Source organism: Lithohypha guttulata (assembly GCF_036872675.1).
Source record: "Lithohypha guttulata strain CCFEE 5908 chromosome Unknown scaffold_5, whole genome shotgun sequence".
Lineage (NCBI taxonomy): Eukaryota > Fungi > Ascomycota > Eurotiomycetes > Chaetothyriales > Trichomeriaceae > Lithohypha > Lithohypha guttulata.
Genome location: NW_027042754.1, coordinates 748,224 through 772,890, shown reverse-complemented (window position 1 = coordinate 772,890; position 24,667 = coordinate 748,224). Strand labels below are relative to the sequence as shown.

The 24,667-nt window shown below is 49.0% G+C and overlaps 10 protein-coding genes across 10 annotated transcripts; 2 read left to right on the top strand and 8 right to left on the bottom strand.

The window, feature by feature from the left end:
* Positions 1–332: 332 nt before the first annotated feature.
* On the bottom strand, positions 333–1,916 carry LTR64_006728 (uncharacterized protein; the record flags this gene model as incomplete). Its single annotated transcript, XM_064901057.1, has 3 exons — positions 333–535; positions 587–1,731; positions 1,780–1,916. 3 exons carry the CDS (start codon positions 1,914–1,916, stop codon positions 333–335), a joined length of 1,485 nt encoding a protein of 494 aa, XP_064752133.1.
* A 3,002-nt stretch (positions 1,917–4,918) lies between these two features.
* On the bottom strand, positions 4,919–5,936 carry LTR64_006727 (uncharacterized protein; the record flags this gene model as incomplete). The annotated part of the gene is made up of 2 exons (XM_064901056.1): positions 4,919–5,073; positions 5,246–5,936. The coding sequence occupies 2 exons, from the start codon at positions 5,934–5,936 to the stop codon at positions 4,919–4,921; spliced, it is 846 nt and encodes a 281-aa protein (XP_064752132.1).
* Positions 5,937–6,521: 585 nt separating this feature from the next.
* On the bottom strand, positions 6,522–6,788 carry LTR64_006726 (uncharacterized protein; the record flags this gene model as incomplete). Its single annotated transcript, XM_064901055.1, has 2 exons — positions 6,522–6,617; positions 6,663–6,788. The coding sequence occupies 2 exons, from the start codon at positions 6,786–6,788 to the stop codon at positions 6,522–6,524; spliced, it is 222 nt and encodes a 73-aa protein (XP_064752131.1).
* A 1,729-nt stretch (positions 6,789–8,517) lies between these two features.
* On the bottom strand, positions 8,518–9,594 carry LTR64_006725 (uncharacterized protein; the record flags this gene model as incomplete). The annotated part of the gene is made up of 2 exons (XM_064901054.1): positions 8,518–8,805; positions 8,887–9,594. The coding sequence occupies 2 exons, from the start codon at positions 9,592–9,594 to the stop codon at positions 8,518–8,520; spliced, it is 996 nt and encodes a 331-aa protein (XP_064752130.1).
* Positions 9,595–9,894: 300 nt separating this feature from the next.
* Positions 9,895–11,377, bottom strand: ENT3 (Epsin-3, clathrin recruitment and traffic between the Golgi and endosome; the record flags this gene model as incomplete). The annotated part of the gene is made up of 2 exons (XM_064901053.1): positions 9,895–11,268; positions 11,315–11,377. 2 exons carry the CDS (start codon positions 11,375–11,377, stop codon positions 9,895–9,897), a joined length of 1,437 nt encoding a protein of 478 aa, XP_064752129.1.
* Positions 11,378–12,980: 1,603 nt separating this feature from the next.
* On the bottom strand, positions 12,981–14,546 carry FCY21 (Purine-cytosine permease fcy21; the record flags this gene model as incomplete). Its single annotated transcript, XM_064901052.1, has 1 exon — positions 12,981–14,546. One exon carries the CDS (start codon positions 14,544–14,546, stop codon positions 12,981–12,983), a length of 1,566 nt encoding a protein of 521 aa, XP_064752128.1.
* Positions 14,547–15,201: 655 nt separating this feature from the next.
* On the bottom strand, positions 15,202–17,039 carry LTR64_006722 (uncharacterized protein; the record flags this gene model as incomplete). The annotated part of the gene is made up of 5 exons (XM_064901051.1): positions 15,202–16,474; positions 16,521–16,688; positions 16,736–16,805; positions 16,855–16,889; positions 16,942–17,039. 5 exons carry the CDS (start codon positions 17,037–17,039, stop codon positions 15,202–15,204), a joined length of 1,644 nt encoding a protein of 547 aa, XP_064752127.1.
* A 217-nt stretch (positions 17,040–17,256) lies between these two features.
* On the bottom strand, positions 17,257–18,543 carry LTR64_006721 (uncharacterized protein; the record flags this gene model as incomplete). Its single annotated transcript, XM_064901050.1, has 4 exons — positions 17,257–17,281; positions 17,386–17,938; positions 17,991–18,296; positions 18,348–18,543. 4 exons carry the CDS (start codon positions 18,541–18,543, stop codon positions 17,257–17,259), a joined length of 1,080 nt encoding a protein of 359 aa, XP_064752126.1.
* A 772-nt stretch (positions 18,544–19,315) lies between these two features.
* Positions 19,316–22,285, top strand: LTR64_006720 (uncharacterized protein; the record flags this gene model as incomplete). The annotated part of the gene is made up of 1 exon (XM_064901049.1): positions 19,316–22,285. One exon carries the CDS (start codon positions 19,316–19,318, stop codon positions 22,283–22,285), a length of 2,970 nt encoding a protein of 989 aa, XP_064752125.1.
* Positions 22,286–23,479: 1,194 nt separating this feature from the next.
* Positions 23,480–24,417, top strand: LTR64_006719 (uncharacterized protein; the record flags this gene model as incomplete). The annotated part of the gene is made up of 4 exons (XM_064901048.1): positions 23,480–23,909; positions 23,974–24,130; positions 24,180–24,319; positions 24,371–24,417. The coding sequence occupies 4 exons, from the start codon at positions 23,480–23,482 to the stop codon at positions 24,415–24,417; spliced, it is 774 nt and encodes a 257-aa protein (XP_064752124.1).
* Between the last annotated feature and the right edge of the window lie 250 nt (positions 24,418–24,667).

Sequence of the window (24,667 nt, the reverse complement as noted above, 5' to 3'; positions counted from 1 at the left end):
TTGTTATACCACAGTATACTTAATGACCCAAACTCGTTTTGTGCGACATCGTGGACAGAGTTTAGGCCCCTCCAATCAGTATTGCGTTATTCACTGAGGATCACATTGGTAGGGATAACTCAACGGGATACGAGACTGGTTCTGCTATTCTCGAAAAAAGAGGCACAGCTGTTGTAGAAGTACTTCGCCATGCTAATTAGCTAACACAACCATCACACGATACACGACACGAACTGCGCATTGCTTTGACCAGACTGTGTGAGGCAACGCAGTGCTTTTCCTAGATTCGTGCTCACATTGTAAACCCACTACGAGATGTTGATGTAGCACTTTTAAGGTGCGTACCTGAAACCTGGCGTCTTCTCCAAGACGTACTCCCTTCCTGCCGCTTGTGCTTCATCTGCCAACCGATTTTGTCTCTTAAAATGCATGGACAAGCTTAGAGTGATGCAGATGTACAGAATGAGCATACAGATTGTTGACCACATGCCAGGGAGGTACAAGGGTGCGTCCTGTGACCTGAAGATTGTGCTGCCTGCGATAGATATTAGAAACGTCGAATCACGACAGGTATTTCATGGCTTACCGGCGATGCCTCCTGCAGCACCAAACGATATCATGGCCGCAGCCACTACGCCCTTCTTCTCATTTCGTCCAGTCTGGTTGTTACCATAAGCTAGGGTTCCTGGAATGTTTGCTTGGCAACCGAATATAGCCAAATACAGACCGAAGTAGCGGACACCGGGTGGTTTGGCATATAGAATTACGAGTAGTCCAACGATACCGACCAAAGCCTGAGAGCAAAGGATTGGCCATCGCATTCGTAACTTGTCACTGATGTATGCCATGATGAGGCTCATGATGATGGTGAAAACATAGGGTGGTGAAGAAAGCAGCTGTGCTTTCGCATAGCTGAAGCCCATACCTTGCCTGAGGATGATTGGCTTGAAGAAGGCAAGGGAGTACACCGAAGATGCACAGATGAAGTATTGCAAGCCGTACAGCACCAGTTTCCAATCGCACAGCATGACTGTGAATTCCTTCATGCTAGGATGTACGACTGCCTTGCTGGATTTGTCGATTCTGACTCGCTCGAGTGCGATGTGCCTCTCGCGTTTGCTGAGGAACTTCACTCGTTCGGGAAACTCGACAAGGAACCAGGGTGAGACGATGCCAGCAACGATCGTAGCCACACCTTCCACGATGAATATCCACCTCCATCCTGCTCGATACATACTGCCTGGTCCGCCAACACGAATGAGTGACAGTGCGTAAGCGAAAATGGGTCCAAATCCGGAGCTCAGGAGTGAAGCCATATAGAAGATGGAGATTCTTCTCCCAGTTTCAAACTGTCGATACCAGCAACCGATGATATAGATACTGCCAGGGAACAAACCAGCCTCGAACACTCCGAGTAACGCTCGCAGGACGGTGAGGATTTTCCAATCGTGGACGAATCCCATACCAAGAACGCAGCCACCCCACATAACAATCAGGAAAGATAGCCACCATCTGGCACCGATCTTACGGATGATATAGTTTGATGGAAGCTCGAACAAACAGTACCCGATGAAGAAGATCAAAAGCGCAATCGAATATCTTGACCCTATCTGAAGTTGAAGATCCGTGGCAAGTCCAGCGATATATGCAGCCGAGATGTTGGTTCTGTCGAGTAGAGACAGGCCAAAAACGATGCAAAGCATGGGGAAGACCCTGAAGTCAATCTTCCATCTTAATGGCTGTCAGCCTAGATGGTTCAATAGAGACGACACTACTTACACTAGCTTTCTCTCCTCTTCTGGTGTCCAGTCTTGAACGACTGTGGAGTGCTGCTCTTCATCTTTACGTAGAGAATCGTCTGACGAGATACGCTCATGCTCGACGTGTTGAGCGATGGCGTCCTTGTTTGCAGCCATGAATAGTATCGATTGCCGTACGGGCCTTAGCAAGCAGTGTTACAGTCTGATCAACGCGAGAAAACACTGTTTCTATACCTTTCACTGGTGCCCTCCAGACACTGCGAATGTCTTGGTCCTCGGATGTTGGTTGAAGATTAGCCGATGTAAAGTGTCTTTGGTCTCAACGAGGCCAACCGCGGCAATGGTCGACGACTGCATGGTTCAAGAGAGCTAAAAGCACATGTAGTATGCATCGCTACAGAGTTCTCCGTCCTGTAACAGGAACGCTTGCTTTGAATCCAGTAAGGATGATTCCTGAAGACTTCGCTCAATTGGCGGAAAGCCTGTGACAAGACCGGAGAATGCATGCCAAGCTTGTTGCCAAGAAAAGTCGACTCATTTCCCCACGTTTTTTCTGACTCGAAAAGTAGACGCCAAGCAGAAGACTGGGGTAGTCGCAATCTCGAATTTGACCTTCCATGTCTGAGACCTTGCCTGACTGCTACATTAGGCGAGCAAGGAACGAAGTCTGACTTGCCAAGCCACAGCAACAGAAGTCCAGACCTTTGTCCTGAGAATAGTAGAAAAGTGGTGATTGAAGTGAAAGATCATAGATTGTACCCAGACTACAACCTGCATTGAATATTGATTGTCACTAACGTATTCTGAGACCGGTCAGCTAGTTGACCGGACCGGCGTCATTAAGGTGTCACTTTGTGTTTGAGTTTCTTCAGATAGTCCGACGTTCTGCCAGCGCGTTAATTGCGGTGAACCATAAAATGTATGCAACAGCCGAGCACACCAAGGCATGGCTTACAGCAGACACATTTCGATGTGTAAGGATCGTTCTCGAGCTGCAGGGGTGCACTAGACCTGGCGGGTTGTTCAAGCACGAGATTAAATGTGAACGAATACACCATCCCATCTTGGTTCGAGACACAGGATTCGAGTCTGCCAAAGTGCCAAGTGCAGGCTCTCGAACCTGCCAAGTCTGTCGTGCAGTTGACCAAGAGTAGTACTCGTGGTGACTATCATTCCGTGGCAATAAGCCACAGAGTCCAGTTCCCCGCACAACAGGCGACCGAAACGACCTTGAGCCATTCCCATGTCTGACTGAGGCTGGGCAGAGAGATTGTTGGAATGCTGGGCATACAGAAATCGAATACATTTCCGAGCACATGGCAGCAAGCTTGCCACGTCTCGGTCAGTAAAAATGTAGGGGCAAACACGACAAAACTGCGGGCGTGCCCCCGGGCACTTTTATTGACTGGAGCGTGCCTGCATGCTGGTCAAGACACCGTCGAGTCCCTCGAACAGGCACATGCTTTGATTAGATCTGATGCACCTAACGAGCGATCCCAGCAGTCAGGATCTTCTATCTGTAGAGTAGATCATGATAATTGGCCAACCAGAGAAGAGCCGAATCTCTTCCTTGTGACGTCTCTCTGCTTGCCCTTTCCTTGTAAAGGATGGTCTTTTTCCCATTGCTCATCAGCTCTGTACGCCTCTATGGCAGCCTCTAGATCATACTGGCTGGCTTTCAGATATAGCTGAGCCACGCTGTAGTCAGCACACTTTGTGCCGATCATCCATCTCCTCAATTTGTTCTTGCGCTCCTCCTCTTCAGGATCTGGTGGTGTGGACAAAGGAGGGCCAGTGTAATAGCTCCGTGGAACGAGAACGAACTTTCGAGCAGTAATTAGAGAATCTGAAAACAAGGCATTATATTTTCTGAGAACGTCTTGTGGCACTTTGTATGCTAGTGACAGCGAATGAATCGAGTCGTCAGAGGAGAGAAAATGCACTGTATCCTCCGTTTGTTGTGGCGGTCTTATAGCACCTGATGGACTGACGAGACTTGATTGAGTAGTAAGGGACTCGTAGGCTGGAGGTAGATCCAACGCTCTCGTCGCATCCTCGTTGTCTCTGTAAGAAGGTGGCAACCTGAGTCCATCGGCAGGTAATGCTGAAGGCTCGGAACTGATCTGACAGTAAGGACAGTATGTCTGAAACCTAGAATTCTTGTACTGACACTCGGCGCAAATCGTCCTACCGCAACATTCCAATCTACGATCCAGGCATATGGGCTTTTCGTTCACCTCATCGTATGGAATTTTCGTGTCAGTAAGTACAGTCGCGCATGTGCAGCAAGCCTCGTTGACAGTCATAGCGATGGTATCACTTGGATATCGAAGAAGTCAACTGCACTCTAGGGAAAGGATGATTGATCGAGCCCATGATATTGACAACGAGGCGCGCAATGTCCGCCTCCCAGATGTGACCGAGAACATTCAATGAGGTCATTCACTCCGTCGTTATCTGATCAGCAAGTATAGCAGGTTGGCCGAAGCACTCTTCCTGATCCCTCACTGTTCACATACCATACTTGTACATCAAAATTTTCTTGTAGATGAGATGCCCACGAAATTCCCGGGTGCTGCTTTGTCAAGCAGAGCAGTTGGCTACATAGATCGTTCCTTGACTTTAAAAGATGCCATGAGCTTGTGGGGGCTGTAACTGCGCAAGAGTGGACTGGCGTGCTCCCGAGACGTTCACATTACGACTCGTAGGCGATAGAACAATGGAGAACAGAGATTGATCTGATCTGATGCTTGATGATTGATGCTTTTCTATTTGCCAGGTTCATGATCTGAAGTAGTAGTGATCACCCTCCGCTCGGCTTTGCTTGGCATTAATCACTCTTTACAGGTGAGTGACAACTACCACATTTGGATAATGCGTAGTGAGGTTGTGCAATACGCATTCTGGTATCGTCAAGCTATCAAAGCCATTCAGGAGGACTCCCGGTAATCTGTAGGTCTGATATGGGTTCGCCATATCGCATAAACCAGCCGAGTGGTGGGTTACACTCAGGAGACATGCCCCTTTTTCGCAATTGAGCTACAAATATCTGTTCATACAGAAGACCAAGGCAAGCTGTAGTTGACAGAATGCTGTCTTTCATCTGGGTTGTAGTGTGTGCTATAGTTTGTGTCATTGCCCACAAGATGTAATGAAGTTTATAGCACATATCTGTACAATGGGCTTCTATCCCCCAGATCCAAAAGCTCTTGCTCGGTATATCTCGCCCGCACTTCCTCTAGTGGGATCTGGTCTCTGCGCTTGTTCTCTCGCAGGAATGCCCACCTGAGGATCAAGGTTCCGCAAATTGCAACTGTCAAAATTGCAATGCAAAAGCCGTACCCAGTCCAGTAGTGAGGTCTCTCGTGCTGCAAGAAGATATTCGACCCTACAGCTCCCCCGAAGTTACCGATGCTGATTAATAAAGCCATGCATAAAGCGTCGTCAGTAAAGGAGATCAAGAAGAGAGCTTTGTTTCAACATACCTGTGGCTCGTTTCCAAGTAGGGGAGAGATTGTTGCCAATCCACGAGATGAGGGCAACAATAGGAGGATACACTCCGATTGGCACCAGGAATAGCGCTGCATAGGTTAAACCTGGAAGTCTGGGGTGAGGGATGGAGATGAGTGCAACGAAGCCGATGAGCGCGATCGAAAATGGGATCACGATGCTGTGCCAGCGTATCCTCTTCTTATCCGAGTAAAGAGAGAAGCCGATGGTTGAGATCACTCCCCCAATATACAGTGGAATAGTGAGTAGTTGGGCTTGTTCACCAGTATAGCCGAGCTCGACAATGACCGACGGAACAGTGTATGTGAAGCCATAGACCGGAATGCTGCCACCGTTGTAGATGATGCAGCAGAACCAAATTCTCCAATCTAGCAGGGCGGACTTGATCGAGGAGAACTGGTAGCCTTCATGAGTTGCAACTCGGCCTTGTTGTGTGCCTGCATCGTGAGCCAGACGGCGGTCCACAAAGGCTTTCTCTTCGGGCGTGAGAAAGCTGCAAAGCTGTGGCGAGTCTGGCAGAACCCATGGGACTGCGAGAGCGACAGCAACTGTGACGGCACCCTCGATAATGAATATCCAACGCCATCCTTCAAGCCCTCCTGCGCCATCCAACTTGGCCAACGCAAATGCAAGCAGGCCGCTGAATGCCCCTGCAAAACTGGCCATTGTGAAAAAGACAGCAAGTCGAGTTTGTACTTCCCATCTACAATACCAGGTAGTCAAGAGGTACGTAGCCGCTGGAAAGAAACCTTTTCGCATCGTCAGCATTTCTCGCAAATTGACACCAACCTTCACTCACCAGCTTCAAAGACGCCAAGTATCACACGGGTTATCACCAAACCGTGATAGCCCGATAGAGCACCCTTTCCAACGAAGCCCATGGCGGTCATCGTCAGTCCCCAGCAGATCGTCAATATAGCTATGTAATGCGAAGGACGTTTAAAGAGCTTGAGCACAATGTTGGAGGGTACCTGATCAAGCGTTAGTCGAATCTTTTTGTGCCTTGCATATAGTACTCGCCTCCAAGCTTGCATATGTCAAAAAGAAAACAGTCAAGGCCATATTGAATTGTTTTCTGTATATGTTAGTCTCCTGGCTAAGATGTTGTCGGACAGGATAAGTAAATACCCTGTCAACTTGAGATCGGCGTTCATGCCAGCAACTCTGGCATTTCCGATATTGCCTCGATCGAGGAACGCCAAAAGATAGAGCAGGGTAAGCACTAAGCAGTAAAATGAGTTGAAGGTTCTTTCACCGTGACAGTGGCTTTGGAGGCGTACCAGGTAGCAGTCGATAGTCGATCTTTCGTAAAATCTTCTTCGTCTCCTTCTCATCGTATTCGACATGCTGTGCTGGTCAGCTCGCTTCACTTTGTTATACCATCGTTCTTACGAGCTGCTCATCACTGGCAGCAGCTTGCAGCCCAAGTACGCCACCAGTCTTCTCAAGGTGGGAAGCATCAATCTTCTCGAGTGAGCTCTGAGGACTTGCCTCAACAACATTCGCGATACCAGCCATGTCGGTGTAGCTGATACTGCACCAGTGGAAAGATAGAGGATGCAACGAGAAGCAGTCAAATGCAGTCAGAGAGATGTGTGAACCTCATGTCCTGCCTTACCTGCCTACTTCTGCGGTCAAGCTCGTGACGAGGCGTACTCCCGAGGTACCAATATCAGATGCTCGTGGCTGCCAGGGACAAGCCCAGCTACTGCACGCCGAGTAAACTCTGAGTGTCTGGACCTTTCCGAGATCCAATGGTCACAGTGCAACAAAGGCTCTTCGCGGCGGCATCTCCGTGTACCTCCTCGCAATGAGGAGTCGTCGGATTCGAGACGGCGGAGGGAGACTTGCACTGGTGATACGACTACCGAAATAGGCGATAGCAGTGCTTGGCAATTTGGCCTTTAGATCCTGCTGTACGGCATTCGGAAGTGCTGTTGGCCTGCTCCAGAAGGACAAGACTCTTGTGGTCTTGGCTGTTCCACATTGCTCCTTCACAAGATGCTGGAGCAAAAGTTGGGGAAGTCTGGAGAGCAATGGACTTTTGGCGTGGCTGGCTGGAACTTTACTGGGGGTCTGGCTGAAGTGCTGGGAATGGTCTTGAACATGGTATGTGATCACGTAGACGAGATCTCTCATGCATTTGCCCACGTGTTTGTCAAGGGAACAAGCTAGGTCATGGCTCTGCGAAGAGAGCCAAAGAGTCATCACTAGCTTTCTTGGAGACTTGCTGCCATCAAGCAGTTATGAGGTAACGAGTAGCTTGCGAAACACACACAGAGATACCACTCGAGACGTCGAAAGACATTGCTATGCTTCAACCATCGCTCAACCTCGAGATCTCCCGTCCTCCGACGACTGGCTTCAGATAGTGGGAGTACCAAGCCGATGGACACCCTCAAGGCACATTATGACTGAGCATTTCTTGGGCAAATCGTGAATCATGACTCAAACTCTGATATCAAGGGCTGAATAAGTGGGACTTAGATGAACTTGTTTCAATTCAATCTACTCTCACTACAGCAGTTGTAATCCAACTTAAACCAATTTGGAACTAGACTTGAACAGAGGTTAACAGAGCTCGAAGCGAACCACTACCGATGATTTAGCAATTCGTTCATCACTCATCATTCACTGCTGAATAGTCGTGCGTGCACACAGCTACCTCAGATGCCAACGCGTGCCGGCGGACGATGATCAGCATCGTCGGGTCAAAGCTCGCGAGCGTCTTCATTAATACCACAATTCTGTTTGTGAGTTGTTTCGTATGTGCAGAACTGGCATTGGAATCGACCATATTCAGAAGTATGAATTTGCATCTCATGATACACTGCGCCTCTAATATTGCAAACTTGACGTTGCAACCCTCAAAGGTGCATACGAGAGGCTGGTCTGGGTGTTTTTGCAGCATATGAGAGTGCAATCAATGGTCCGGAGGGAGATTCTCGTTACAATGCTTGCGACTGAGAGCAAAATAGCGACACTCATCTTTCCTCAACGTGATGTGAATTGAACACCTCAGATAATACCATTCACGGTCTGCACCATAATCGAAATATCATTATCAAACACTTTCGGGAGAACACCCGTTCATAAAACAGGAGACCACTAACCCAGCACGTACGTATTGACCCTTCATAAGTGTTGAACAAATAGTCCTCAACAGCATATTGCTTAAGTTCGTCGTCAGCGTTGTCCCGTTCACGGTCCCATCACATATGACGTGAAAATAGCTCTCCGGTGCCATTTATTCGAACCAAGACCTGTGCTCCATCGCCGCCCCAGTCCCACAATATCCTGAAATTCTCTGCGGCTTTGATACCTCTACTGTCTCATAAGACACACCTTCGAAGCGAGGAAGATCTAGCTTGCGAGTCGTCAGATGTCTTGATTCCTCGGCAAGAGCAGTATCCTCGGCGGAGACATGTTCGTACACCAATGTGGCAGGAGCTGGTTTTCTCGAGCCACTTTCCATCCTTGCAAAGTATTTCCGCAAGACTTTGCAACCGTCTGCATTCATGGTTACAACGATGACCTGTTACAAGGAGATAGGTTAGCTGTCAAAGAGCGAAGAACAGGTAGATGAACGTGACAGCGCCGAAGAGGGGAAACGTACAAGGATATTTCCAGGAAAGTTGTATTTCTCGAAGGTAGTCGTCCATAAGTCGCTTGCTCGCTCTATCTGAAAGCGGAAGGGCATCTGTAGCGACACCTTCTTGAGAATTTCGTGGTCTTCAACACAAAGTAATGAGTCGATCTTCCGTCTTGCTAAATGCCCGAGATATGCATCATCGTCACCACTCAAGATCGAAAGTAGATCTCTCCCAGCCATTGCAGCCATCATGTTAATTAGTGTATGTGGTCGCTCCACTCTCCTTGTGCAAAGACGAGAACGTTCCCAAGAGTGTGTCCCTGCTTTCCGGACATGTACCTGTTGGAGATTGGGAAAGAGACCGGCTATGCTTGCCAATCCACCCCCAAGACTTGCGTCGTGGAAGTGCACCGTTGTCACACTGTCGTGGAAACGTGCGCGAGTCGTCGAAGGTGGCTGCTCGGACAAAGACCACGAGAACACTTGACTGAGATCCAGCGTTATCTGTCTCTCCCCCAAAAGAGCTTTCAGCTCTTCATAAAAGAAAGAGTTGACCAAGAAGGCTGCTTTGGGAAGGTTATAATGGTATTGAATGGCAACTGTCCAGGTGTTGTCGGGACGGCGCAGCGATTGAGAATCGACCTTGACCCACGTCTGCGTGTCGTCTAGAAAACTCTTCAATACCTTTCTTTGCAGCTCCTGAGGCAGGTCGAGGAAATTGAAGTGCTGCATGTGTATTGTACCTATTCAGTAAATGCAGGTCAAATTGTGGTGAAACAAGACTGTGTCTGACAAAACAAGGCAGACATGCATCAAAGATTACTTGCAGCTCTCATCAATATATCAGCAACCACTTTACTCAGATGTGGTTGTAAGATGTGATAACAGCCCGGACTGGTGCCTGCCGTTTGAGCAACATCTCCGGCCTTGGCAGTCTCGGGGTTTCTTCGCCAAAACAGATGATGCAAAAAACATGCTTGCGTTCTTTATCTGCATCTTTCCGACATGTCGTGTCAATTCTCATCTGTGAAGCTACCCTAGAAGATCGTCCAGGCCGTTACCTAGTGGTTTCTGGTTTGGAGGTGGACTCAAAGGAGAAGCAGTTAAAAGAGGGGTCGTAGAAGAACTCGCAGCTGGTGCACCCCATATGCCAGCAGAGCTTTTCTCTTTCTGCAGGGCTGCTAGACCTGGTCCTTTGCCTGGTGCCGTCTTTTGTGCGACGCCTGCTTTTGTACTTGCTGTGTTCCATAAGGATCCGAAGGCATCACCTCCATTGGACGAGGGAGCAGGCTTTGTTGTAGGTTTGCCCAAAGCAGCCATACTGGTGCCCGAAGTGGAGGAGAAGGCTGTGCCTGAAGCTGTGGAGGCCGATCTGGTGGTGAAAGCAGAGTTTTTAGCAGCAGATTGGCTAGCAGGCGGTGTGTTAATGTCAGCTCGAACAGAAGTAAAATAGTTAGGTCCGGTGGGTTTGTAGCCGCCAGCTGGCTGCATTGTTTTCTGTTTCGATATGGGAGATGTGACTTGAGACGTCGTCGCGATGGAAGAAGTGGCCGATGGCGTTGGCGAAGGCGATGAGAGGATCGTGTTCATCTGTGGAGGAGCGATTGGTTGGGGTGCCGCAAAAGTGGTTGCTAATGTCGGGCCTGATCGTGCGGGAGACGACAGGGCGGACAAAGGATTTGTACTTATCTGCTGTGGCGCTGGAGAAACAGCGCTCTGGAAGTCATCAAAATCGTCATCTTCAGTAGTCGTGGCGTTCTGGAGTGTACCAAAATTGTCCATCGCTGGTACAGCCGCGGTGCTAGTGGTAGGTTTCGAGCTTGTCGCGGGCTCGTCATCGAAGCTGAACAAGTCCTTCTCAGGCTCTTTCTTCTTCTGTACTGTTGGTTGGCTTTGCTTCACACTGCTTGCAGGTCTTGTCGTGATCGTTCTTTTTGGGGCAGATTTTTCTTCGGAGTCTCCTGCGTCATATTCTTCGAAATCATCGCCTCTACGTTGGGTACTCTGGAATCTTAGCTCGGGATCCTCCCCACCGAATCCACCACCATCGCCATAGACCTCTCCCGTATGTCCGCCGCCCCCAAAGCCGCCAGTTTCGCTGCCGAAACCACCATATCTGCTATTACTGCTTGAGAAGCCACCTCCAATTCCGGCACCACCTTCGACCCCTCCGTATTTGTTTCTATTAGTTCTTGCTTTCTTGCGCTCAGCTCGGATCATTTCCACATCGCTCAGTAGCTTGCCTAACTCGGCAGCCCTGTTTCGTACATTTATGCCCTGGTCTTTACCATTTTGGTCAATGTAGTGGAATTGTTTGAGCATTTTGATCAAGGAGAGGTGTGATCGTGCGTCGTCAACCACTCGTTCTGATCCGTTTTTGACTAGGAATTCCAATAGTTGAAGAGCCTGTATTGGTGAGTCCTTGACTATTTCTGCAAGCCAAAATTCGCACCTTGTAAATCTGCCTCCATTCTTCGGCGGTCTTGTCTGTAAACCTCTTGTATATCATAGGCATTATCTCGTTGAGTTGCTGGTAGTTGTGTGTCCCTTGGGCAATTTCTAACATGAGCGAGCCTTCTCTCGTTAGCCTCTTCCTCTTAGCCTTTCGTTGGCGACGTGATCGTACTCGGCGCTCCCCAAGGGTCACCATTAGTGGCCTCACGTGTCGCTTGTTCTATAGGGGAAAGATTTAAGACGGCTGGCAGCAAGGTTAGCCAGCAATCCTCTATCGCAAGGACTGATCCTAACCATTTTGGACTTTTCTCACACCCGCTTTGAGGTCGTACAACGTCAGACCAGCCACCTGGCTTTTGAGGCTTTCGAAGTCCATATCACAAAGTGCAAGGTGGGGATCGCTTTAACGTTGCGGTTGAGAGGTTGTTGTGTGCACCAGTATTAGACACAAGACGCGGGAAACAACAGAAGCAGCGGAATGATCTTCTGAAATGTGATTGGCCGGAAGTTCACATCGTAACCCCACACTTATGACAAGAATCCAGCCGTGCCTCAAATTCATTTCCATGTTTGACGCCTATGCTGACGAGTTGGCAAATAGTATATACACTCGTCAAAGAACTGCTAATTCAATACTTTGTTCACTGGGCAGGATGCTAATGACATTTGCATCGACTGTATACCGTCCCCAATGTCAACCACACGATCGAGGACCATATAAGCAACCACTCCGGTATCATCATGAAATCCGCCACTGCCTGCCATAGTTCTAACGCTCCATACAAAATCCAAATTAACAGCGCGAACAATACCTCCGTCGTCCAATCCACCATCATATCGTTCATATTCATCCACGAGACATAGTTGATTATCTGGATTGTCGTCCTGATGGCCATTAACGCATAGTAGGTTACTCTCGCGCTCGATGTATAGACACACCACAATGGGAACTCCAAGGCCTTCTGAAAGTTCCAGCAGAACCTGTTCGAGTACGTCGAATCTTGGCATGGGTTTTGACCTTCGATGAAAGTGGTCTTGAAGACTGCCCAGGTGAAAGATAGAGAGAGGAAAATTGGTAGGATTAAAATCGTTGGGATATCCATTGCGAAGACGATAAAACAATGTTCGAAAGCTTACCTAAATTCGACCTTCTGAGAGACTGCGAACTGGAAATCAGGTTTATTTGCTGGTTGAGATCTGTTTATTCTTTGGTAAGCGGAGTTTATTATGTTGCACCGAGAGATGCATCGTGTTATGGCACAAATATCGAAGCAGATCTGAATGAAATAGAAGAGGCTGTAGCAAGGCACAGATCCAAAAGACCAGGCCTGTGCGCAACTATTTCGAGTCAACGGGACAAAGGACGTAGGGTGTGGTAATATAGGAATCGCGTGCCTTCGCCTTGTCTACCATTGTCTCGTCGTATAGCCTCGACCTCGAGATCATTGTTCAGCTGAACGACATTGCCTGCTCGTCATGTTTAGCATTCTCTACAACTTCACACTTTGACTAGGCGCTGCATTTAGGCCGTATATTTGTGTTCGAAGTGGGGTGCCCATCAGTAAATCGTTGGAGAACTCAGATACTCAAATTCACAACAATTGTCGTGATCGATTAACGCCCGTTCTCTAGGTCATGATGTACCACCAGCCAACAATCCAATCCTAACGGCCAAATCTTCGTTTCTCTAGGTACCTCAGACCACAATAACTGATAAATGCAAAGGCGAAAGCCAGCTCAAATCCAACATCGCCACCAAACTCGCCACCAATGAGCTTACCGACCGGACCCAGCCACCATACCTGAGCCATTCCAATTACAGCGCCTGCGATGCCACAGCAAAATGCTCCTAGAGCTGCAATGCTGGGAGGTAGCTTGTCCGCTTGGTCATATGTCTCCGGAGCATAGCCAGTGAATCCTCCTCTGAAGATGAAGTGCTCTGGCAAAGCAATACCTTCATAAATCGCGAGCCAGTACGCGATTACGAGCATGAAGTTCTCCAGCACCGATTCGAAGTGGCTGTATCCTGGAATGGCAATAGCACAATAGATGACAGTACCGATCAGGGTCCATAGAAAGCGTGGCACGTATTGAGCTCGACGAGTGAGAATTTGTATCGAGAAGGACAGAGAGTAGATATTCGGACAGTTGTTCCCGATGATCGACAAACTCAAAATGCAGAGGCAGACGTAACCAAAAGACCCTAGACGAGGTACCAAGACCTGGTGTAGCAGACCACCGATATGGTTGTTTGCGTATGCATCAGAATATGCAGTATTTGCAGGAATGGCAGTTGCAATCGCGAGGCCCAGTGCCTCTGTGAAGGTCAAAGTCAACACCAAAGCACCATAAACCCACAAAAATATCTTAGTTCGAGGGGTCTCCCGTGGTTGATAGCACGTATAATCAGCCGCATAGCTTGTCCAACCTGTGGCGAAGCCGAAAACAGAGGCGGCAAACGAGAGTATTGATCCAGCTTCGACAGAGCCACTGCCCATCGGGAGGTTTGAGAAGTCACCAGAATGAGCAAAGACTCCAAGCACGATCAAGAAGATGATCAAGCATGGGATCCACGAGAACATCTCATAATAATGCACAACTCTGTACCCGAAGCAAGTGATGATGAAGGTGCCAGCTGCAATAATGATGATTCCTGCCCATCCTGGAAGATCGCTGTTAATGGCGTGTAGGAGCTGAGCACCGACAATAACGTTCACTGAAGACCATCCGAGACAGGCCAGGCAGTTGAACACAGCAATGACTTTTACACCGTGGTAGCCAAACCAAAACCGTGACAGAATCATCTGTCGCATACCGAACCGTGGACCAAATGTCGAAAAAAATGCCACGGGGAGTGCACCTAGGCAGTTGATGAAGAAGATCGTAAGCAGGGCATCGACAAAACCAAGGTAGAAGACTGGTACTGCCAACACGCCGATGGCTAACGACGAGACGACCATGTTGGCGGCAGTCCACATTGTACCAATCTTGTAGACGTTCCTGTCGGTGCGCTCGTCTTCGGGCACACGCTCGATGCCTCTTTGTTCGAGCCTCAGTTTTCCTGCATATCTTTGCAATCTGGCGTACAAGGAATCCCCGACAACGAATGACTCTCCATGAACAGCACCACTCTCGTCTGGCGCGATGATGCTGCCATGTCGATAAGGTGATACAGAGTCGTAGCTGTCGTAGACACCAGCCTTTTGATCATGTGTGGCTTTCTCTGCCATCCTGGTTGATACCCAATGTGAGGTCGGGCTTTCTACACTTGACCTGCAAGTTGTATGTCTGTTTGAGTTGTTGCAAAAGTATAGCACAATGGCATGAGGAAAGCTAGGTATAAGACGATTCGCAGAAGTCCGTCACACGACGTTTCTTAATAGTCTTTGGAAGATGCAAGTTTTGGCGACAAAATTTGGCGGTCGCTATCACATCGTTGCGTTCGGCCTAGATAACCGTTTCGTGTGCTGAGAAGCAAGTAATGTTAGGTGGAGGAGGAGGAAAGCCGAATCCCACTTTGTGGATCAAAGATAAGAGGGAGATTTCCGGCCAACCACAACGAAACCTCTGTCGTTCGCATTTCCAGCACTTGAGTTTCGAGAGTCTCGATCGTACGCTCGCCTCCAATTCTCATCAGCTCAGAATGGCGAGACAGATCCTTGGGCCGGAATTGCGATGCATGCCGGCCATGTAACAGAGATCGCGGTGAGCAATTACTGAATTTGTGCACGAGAGTCCACCTGGTCTTGTACTTGATTGCATGAAGCTTTGCCGTTGGGGGACACTACAAAGCTTGAGAGGCTTGTTGATCGCAGGGACTAAACGTGTCCACTTCTAGAACTTGCCACATGAAGATCGTGATAGCGGAAGAAGGATCGTTAACTATCATGCGAAGCGAACTCCACAACATTCGACTGTGCCGCCATGCACTACGGCTTCCTTCTTCCACCAGAAAGCGACCATTTCCTGTATGAAATGTTTGTCCGACTCGCTCCAGACATTAAGACCCATAGCTCTGATGTCTTCTTCCGTAATGTCGACCAAATCCTCGTTTTTGTCGTTCTCTTGGGACAGAAGTGCTGCATCCTCGCCGTCATCGTCACGGTATCTTTCTTCACCGTTGGGAGTACTCCTGTCGACTGCGTTTCTGAGGACCGAAAAGATCAGCGTGGACAATTTCTGAAAATAGGCTACCATAGCGACTTCCTTCGTCATGATATCTCCAGCGACAGCATCGCGTAATAGAGCTTCGTCCTGCTCATCCACAAGCTCCTCTGCTTCTAGAAGACCTGAACGCCTATCACCTGCTGAAACCCACCAGATGAGTGAAGTGTACGCGATAACTGTCCATGACGCAGGCTCGACTGCCTCTCGATGATCGGCGACTGTAGAGATCGATGAAGTCGTTGACGCATCATCGTCGGAAGTGACGCTGTTGATATGATTGCTGACCAAAGCACTGGAATCCAGTCGTTGTATGTTCTCTTTCAACCCCAAATACTTCCTCGCGTCGCGCTGACTCGCACGTACTCCCTGTTTGGGAAACTGCTTCGACAATTGTGGAGTCGAATAGATCAGCTTCGGATATACTTTATTGCCTACTTTACCCATCGATGTCGATGTCGGAAGAATAACGAGCATATCAAACAGCTGAGGTTTCGTGGCTAGGACATCATCTGTGGTGCACGCAATCCATGAATCTTGTGCTTCCTGTAGGTAAGGAATATCTGCAACTCCAATGTTGAACAGAGGTTGGTATTTCGGTTGCTCTCTCTCAAAGTGCGGTAGTAATGCCACGGTCGACCTGGGTAGAGAGGACAGAACCGAGAGGCTATAGACAGCGTTGCATATGTGCTCGACTGGTGCTTCTCCAAGGATCAGGATCCGCTTTTGTAAGAGTGCAGCGCGAAAGAGAGGAAACAGCAACGGACCAAACATGGTCAGTAGTTCGGGGAGTGCCAAAGCTGGATGATGGGCTGGGAGGGTAGGGCTGTTGCTCGGCGACGTCAATATCGAGATGCTCGGCGCACGAGTTTTTTGATAGCCATCCGAATCATGCGATTCTGATCCATCTCTCTGCTCGTTCTCGCTCTTCGAATGGTGCTCCTCCCAGAATTTTTCGAGCGGATCATGGTTATTGAGATTGTCGATCAGCTGTCTATGTCCATTAGCTAGTGATTGGCAGTCTGTATTGCTTGGCTCACCTAGCCAACTCTTTCAGCTCTTGTGCATAGACGAAGCTCTTTCCCAGTTTCCGCGCATCTAGAGGTACCAGAACACCTACTGCGAGCATCCGAGCATTTCGTGCTGCTTCTGTGTCATCTTGCCGTAAGAATGCACTGACTCCGGCACAACCATCGTGCACAAAATACCTGCAGGGTTATTCAACCAGCCTGCACAACTTTGGTTATGCACTCACACTAGATCTTCAGTTACATTATGTAGACCAGAAGGCAGCGACTTGAATTCGACCACTCCATCGAGTTTGACTAACGCTAGAATTAGCAATTGTACTGCTGAAAACCTGCCAACACCAACTTTGCTCAATGCACCTCTGCCACGCGATTGTGTAACTGAACCACTTTAGCTCTCCTGCGCAATAGCCGTCGGGACAACACAGCAGACCCTTTGCGATTGTCGAAGGTCACAAGGAACGCAGCTGCAATGGAAGGAGAGGCGGACTCCACGCCTCTGCTCCCATCCTGCTCACCAGATTGAGCCATAACATGCTAGATGGAACACCTTGCTCTTCCATGGGTCGTTTTACAAACATCAAGATGAGCGCTACGTTCTCACTGGTGAGGCGCAGACATGAGCCGTTGGTAGACTACGGTCGTCTGTGCGGCCTCAAGCGTAGGTTCCAGAGCCGCTCAGGAAGTGGTCTGTGACACTACAGATGTGACTTTCTAATTTCACGATACATTCACCTCTGAACTATATTCATACATCTGAGCCACGTCCAGCTCTGCAGAAAGGTCATTACTCGAGCTTGACCACCACGATTGACTTACTCCTCACAGCTTCGACCGAGTTTCGTCCCGTAAGTTCTTCTCGTTAACTAGAACGTACCTATACCTCGCCTTCCCCTCTTCCAAGTTTACTACGGCGACATTGGCATCCGCCATTGACATATTGTTGTTCCATGTCTTTACACCTTTTTCAGCAAAAAGCTTCAGCATATCCTTGATCTCCTGAGGACTTCCAATCATCGAGCCAGTCAATTTCACTCTCTTGCTCATGAGAGCAAATGCATTGAAGCCCGGAATAGGGTCTTCTGGAGCTCCAACTTGTACGAACGTGCCGTTGAAAGCAAGGAGCGAGAGGTATTTCTGGAGTGGCATCTTCGGTGAGCTCACAGTGCAAACAATAAGATCGAGGCTACCCCTGTGTTTTCTGTTCCACTTCGGATCTTCGTCAGTCGCAATGAAATCGGTTGCGCCCATCTTTAAGGCGTCGTCCTTTTTGGTACTGGTTCTCGAGATCGCAACGACTTTCTTACAGCCGAGAGCCTGTGAGGCGCCCATTAGAGCGAAGTGACCCAGACCACCAATGCCAATGACGCCGACCCTGGTATTTGGGCCCGCCTTGTGCTGTGTTAAGGGTGAAAAAGCAGTAATTCCCCCTATTATAGTATTAGCACGACAAGAAGAGTGAGAGAGTAAGGACGCCCTGACCACAAAGCATAGGGGCCGCGATGTCAGAATCGATGCTTTCGGGAATTTTTACGACAAAGTTGTGCTGCCCACGCCAGTAGTCGGCGTAACCCCCATACGATTTCGACCCATTTGGCCACTTGCTGTCATATGTACCAGTGTTTTTAGGACAGTGCTGTTCGAGCCCGTCGGCACACATCTCACAGTCGCCTTTCTGGTTGACACAAGAGCCTGACTGCGCGCCTACTCCAACACGATCACCAACCTTGATGCCTTTCACCTTGGAACCCACACGTACCGCATGGCCCACGATTTCGTGTCCAACACCTAACAGAAGACAGTCAGATAAAGTAATGAAACAGGCGAGGCCAGACTTACACACTGGGTAGTTCGTTGGGCCCCATCCTGACCTCAAAGTATGAATATCAGAAGCACAAACACCACAATGAGTGATCTTGATGTCCACGTCCGTTTCTTCAAAAGACTTCGGCTCATAATCTTGCCAGACCATTTTCCCATTGGCAGAGTCTTTATCGAGACCCAACCAACCTTGAAATTTATACTTGGCCTGCATGGCGAATTGGGAGATTGTAAACTTCTGGTCTGATTCTGATATGGCAGTCACTTCTCTGCTGGTAGTCGCTTCAAGTTTGCTTCGATCTGAAGATAGGCTATGGTTTACGTGTTGAGGCAGGAATCATTTCGTGGTTCATCACAAAAGCTATAGGAAGCTATTGCTTGCAGTGGTGCTTGCGTACAGACTGGAATTTAGCCGAGGCATGTTTGGATAGATGCGATAATCGAAATTTATCATGTTGCAAGCACGAGTACAGCAGTACGTTCACAGTAAAGATGTGACCTTACGGGCTTGCGACCTCCGAGCTTCTCATCCATGACCTTTGCGTGATGCCACACAAGCATTCTCTGCGAGAAAAAGGTAGGTCCAATTGTTAAGGTCTCTCGCATGCGAAACACAGATCTTGTCGATATTCACGGCCTCGAAGCCGATATAGCCATAGCCACACCTTCACCTTTCCCATACCAAGCAAGCTCAAGGAATTCCTGATAGTATTGTGTGATCATTGCTGGTCTGTATCACCACGAATTGCAATGCTGACAAGCCTGAACAAGGCATCAAGGTGAACAAAAGTTCTTCGGCATAAGCTCGGCAGTCACGTCGCATCTGCTTCTGCGCGTCCTGCGGGAGTGAAGGTTCAACAAGCAATACGCGACTGACTGTAGCAGTGATAGTTAGCACACTTTTCGACCTGCACTATTTCCTACTCGCTATGCGCCTCGAAGGACTTTACTGCAGACATCTGACTGACATCTAGTCGTTAGCGAACATGAACCGATTTGGCGCGGATTATTCTTCGAGCCCTGCTTCTACACCAGTCGCAGCCTCAAAAGCACGATATCGTGCCCGAAACGAGACACCAGATCTCGTCAGTACCACTCCGATAGCCCCGCCTCCTTCAAGACCGTTTGGTAGTTCTCAGTACCAAAGTGTCTCAAAGCTACGCTTTACTGAAAATGCACGCGATCTTCCCCAGCCGAACAGCTTCGGGCTCTCAACAGACTCGCAACAGCCGCACGTCGAAGACATGCTAGGAGACGATGCGGACGACGACCAATATACACAATACACCCAAGATCACGCTCGCAGTCGTAACCTTTATCCTACACAATCTTTGATGAAATTTAGCACAGACGAACGACCTCAAACCCTACGTAGTTCAGCTGGGCGGTCTACAAACCGATTACAGCAGTACTCGCTACTACCAAGAAATGGTCAGGAGGCATTTGTTCCAGGACTTGCAAGGGATTTGAAGAGGAGGACTTCTATCACGAACCTCGAGAATGATCCAGATCCTGTCATCGTGCAGACCGAGCAGGTCATTAGAAGCGTTCAGGAAGATGCAATAAACACAAACAAGAATGTTCAAGATGAGGTACTCGCTGAAGCGGCAACCGAACTCGAAACTGTATGGGAACGCTCGAAGACCTCAAGACGGCGGAGAAAAGACGAGGATCTCTCGATTGGTCCAGGTCCAGGTGCCACCCCTTTCGAGAACGCTCGATACACTGCCGTCCTTATCCTACGCCTCTATCATGCCTCGAAGATACCTCAAGACGAAGTGGGTGTTATGAGCATGCCCCAGATCTTATTGGACTGGCTAAACGAATATCATATGACCATCGAAACTGCATACAATCAAGTCATAAACCACCCAGACAATGTCACAGCCGATGTGCTGTTCTGGGACGTGATAGAGGCGCTGACGGCCCGTGGTAAGATTGAGGAGGCAGTACGTCTGCTGGGAGATGCAGATTTCAGCTATGCGAAAGTGGACAACGAAGCTGGCCTTGTCGACGCTGACTATACTGGCCCACAGCTGCAAGCTATCCAGACAGCAGTCCTTCAGGTCAGACAGACACTGAACGCAAGCCCTGCCATACAGACCCAAGATTGGTCCATAGATGGTTATGAATGGGTTGCTTATCGAAAGGATGTGCAAGCTGCGCTAGAAGAACTTCGAGAGTCAACTGACATCCACGACGACTCGGAACTACTTGAGGCTGAGGCAGATACTCATCTAGTCCGACCAGGAAAAGGTCTGCCTTTCGAAATATTCGAGCGCCTCCAGACTGTCTACAGCATCATGTTGGGATCATCTGCTGATTTGATCACAATCTCACAGGACTGGCTAGAAGCATCCATCCTGCTGACGGTGTGGTGGAATGGCAACCAGGATAACAAGGTTCAGCAATGGAGTTTTGATGTAAGCAGAGCACACCCGACTGAACAAAATACAGAGCTAGAAACCCAAGCATATCTCAATCGGCTGAAAGAATCTTTTCTTGCTGTTACAGATCCTTCATCAAGAGACACATGGCAGCTCAACCATCAATCACCGCTCGAACTTGCGATAGCTCTCACCTTGCAGGGTGATATGCCTTCAGTGCTTTCTCTGGTTCAGATAGATTCACTTTGTTTGTCCTCCGCCCTGGCTGAGATAGGCTCATGGTCGGGATGGCTTAACTCAAATGCTGTGCCTGATGGACTAGACAGAGATGACCTTATGGTGCTTACGGGTGGGACCAGTAATGCAACGATCAGCAAAGACGAGATCCTCGAGCGATACTCGCACGAGCTGTTCAAAAAAACAGCCCTTGAAAACTCGCAGAGTACAGTAGTAGACGGATGGGAGATTGCCATATCGGTCATTAGCAGATGCGACAACCAGTCACTTGCTAGTCGGACGGTACAGCAGTACATCGAGGAGCTGGAAGTGACAACAGCGGATCGCGCTGAGCGACTTGTCACGTTGTGTGGAGAGTTGGGCATGGCAGAAGAAGCTCGAAAAGTGTCAGAGCAATACGGAGATCATTTGGTCGACGAAGGTACCGACTACGGGACAGCGCTCCTCTGCTATGCTCGTAGCCAGGCGGAAAGCAAAGTCCGCCAGTTGATTGATGTGCTGAACAGCTATTGCTTGGTGCAGTCGAGAGCATATCCTTCAGAAGCAGAGATCGACCATGCATTGTCACGGTTGGTCAGCAATCCCAGACAGGCTCTATCTGGTATCGCAGATATGGATCCGCAAGCAGTGGGAGTCTTACAATTCTATCTAGTTGGTTACGCTTGCATACGACGATACTACACCACTAGAGACAACGCAGCTGGGTTGTCAAAGACAGCTCAGAAAAAGACAGCAGCTAGAGCACTCGTGGCAGCCATCAACAGTGCAGCAGACAGTATTTATGGTGGACTATACGACCCCACGCGTCAATCAGCAATCCAGGTTGACGGATTATTAACTTTACTTGCAGAGGCAAGTGCACTGACAGCAGAACATAGCGATGGTGTTAGGATTTTCACATCAGATCAGCTGTACGCTATCTTAGCAGCAATCGAGGATCTGCAAAGCGTCAATGATAGAGTGTATGCTGCCATCGAGGATTGTCTCGATGCCTCACTGAGACAGTTTCGTGGTAGCCAGCCACCTAGTCCACATGCTATGCTGAAAAAGAGCATCAGTTCAGGTACGAACTCAAACTTCAGTTTCAGCATGATGGGTAGTGAGATGCTTGCTCGTTCTTCAGAAAGTCTGGGAGGAAGAAGTACGGGTAGCGCTGTTCTGGTTGGAGGTCGCATGGGAAAGTCAATGGGCAAGGAAGATACAACAAAGGGCTGGGATTGGCGTTCATGTTTCAAATCGGCGGACACGACTGGTGCAGATGTGCTGCGGTATCTGAGGACGGAGATTGCTGCCGAATTGGCAATGGCTAACTTAGAGGAGGGCTTCAAATGAGTTTGCCACTCATGGTATTGAGAAGGGATGGTCGTCAGAAACTTGGGCAGTGAAGGTTCCTGCCGATAGTCTTATTGCCAATATTTTATCGTGGCTGGGAGGTCGCAGTACTGTCTGAGGGTCGTCTTTAGACTGAAGCACAACATTCGGACCTGTTTCTATTGTGTTACTCTCTAGCAGTTCTATTCAGCCATATCAGCTCCGTACAACCACATCCTTCTGTGATCGTCACATTACATCGCTAGCAGCCTTTGCTCATCTCTTCGAGAGACCAGGACTATGTACAGCAATATGCCTACTGTGTTGGGCAGTCTTCGTGATATGGTTCTATCAATTATCACTACTCGACTGGGCGTCATGGTAATTTTCTGTGTCTGGACCGCTATCTATCTGATACGCACCTGGCGTGCACGACGTTGGCTATGGAGGCATACAGAGCATGGTTGGCAAGACGTCCCCCTGGGCACAATTGATGGACCTCGCCGGCACAGTCGTTCACCTGACGATGCAACAGAAGCAGAAGGCGCCCTGATCAATAGCGCTGGAGGCGCGTCGTGAGAATGAAGCGTCTTCGGCTTCAGCTCAGACTGGGAACAAACACACAGCCTCAATTTGAACGAGGATTTGGAAGTATAAGCTTCCAGCCAAGCATTTTCGGCATGAGGCTTATCCACAGAAGCAACGGCGACTTTACCAGATGAGGAACGGGATGTGCCGGTAGCGAAGTCTCAGGTGGTCGAGATGCAATGGTAAAGAGCTCCAACAATTCGCTCATGCTTGGTTGTCTTCGTCTAGGAAGCCCAGTACTATCGAAATATGAGTGAATCAACATTCCAAATAGTTTCAGCGTTGCTTACCACATGTGGCTGACACTAGTAGGGCCACGTTGACATGAGCCACGCGCCTACGGGTAGAGAGTGAGATCTACTGTACGGTGGCTCTGAGGAGGGGCCGGACCCACGAAGCTGATTTGAGAGTTTCATGCATCACTGCAGTTACCTGTCTTGCAGGACGTGAATAAATAGTCCACACTCCATATCGCTCTCATCTTGAGATTCGTAACCTTTTTATTCTCTCTCATCCTCTGCATCGTTGATTGCGACCTCAGCTACACTACTTTTCGTTCGAAGCACGACCAAGATCCTAAACTCGAATTTGTTCTCGTTGTATTCTCCACACAGATTCACACCCACCATGTCCTTTCTCAACAACGTACTAGAACAATTCAGCCATCACAAATCCAGCAACCAACAGCAGCAATACCAGCAAGGCGGATACCCACAAGGCAACTACTATCCTCAGGGCGGCTACGCTCAAAATGATGGGAGACCACATCCACCAGCTCCCTGGATGGCCGAATTTGACCAGTACGAGAACAGGTGGGTCTACATTAATCGAGAGACGGGTCAACGAACACACGAGTTTCCTCAAGGAGGTTACGGCGGCTACGACAATCGCGGCTATGGACAGCCAATGGACTATCAACAGCAGGGGTATCAGGGTGCTCCAATGCAGATGCAACAGGAGCAGCAGCACAAGAGTCATGCTGGTCGCAACGCAGCATTGGCTGGAGCAGCGGGATTAGCTGGAGGTGCGTTGCTGATGCACGAAGGGGAGAAAGTTGGTGAGTCAATTTAGCTCTTCCATCGAGTTCCTGGACGGTAGTCTGACACTTCTGGTACTACTAGAGGACGATTGGAAGAGAGACGAATACCGAGCTGAAGAACGTTTCGATGACGCACGTTACGACATCGATAACGAGGCTCGCAGAGCTGGCAATTGGGTTGAAGATGCTCCGGAGCGACTGGCGTACGATGCTGGGCAGGACGTTCAACGTGTTGAGGAGTAAGTGTGGCCGAGCATAGTTGTACACGACTTTACTGATGGTGCATAGTATCCCAGAAGATATTGACCGTAAATGGGACAATTTCAGAAAAGATGTCGATGACATTCCAGAAGATATTGCTAATGATGTTGGAGACGGCGTTGGAGACGTGGAAAGGTTTGGTGATCGTATGGACAATGCGTATGACGGTAAGAAGTTCAGCCTCGTAGCTGGAAGCCTTTTTGGCTAACTCGGGCTAGATGGTCGTGACGACCGAAGATACGACGATGACAGGGGAGACTGGTAAGACGACCAGGGACAGTGTCAGGATGGGGCATTGAACGTACGAAGAGCTCGAAGAATTGGCTGGGTCAAAGAGCTTGCAACACACTGTCGTCAATTTCCCCTGAGGACTTGGTCGAGTGGACATTCTCTTGCTTCGGTAGAGTAGAAGGTGGATGGACAGGAGCTACGAGGCTCAGTATGAGGGATGTCTCGGCTCTAGTTTTTTGAGACGGACTTCGCAAGGAGACAGCGACGAAAGGATCAGCTCACTG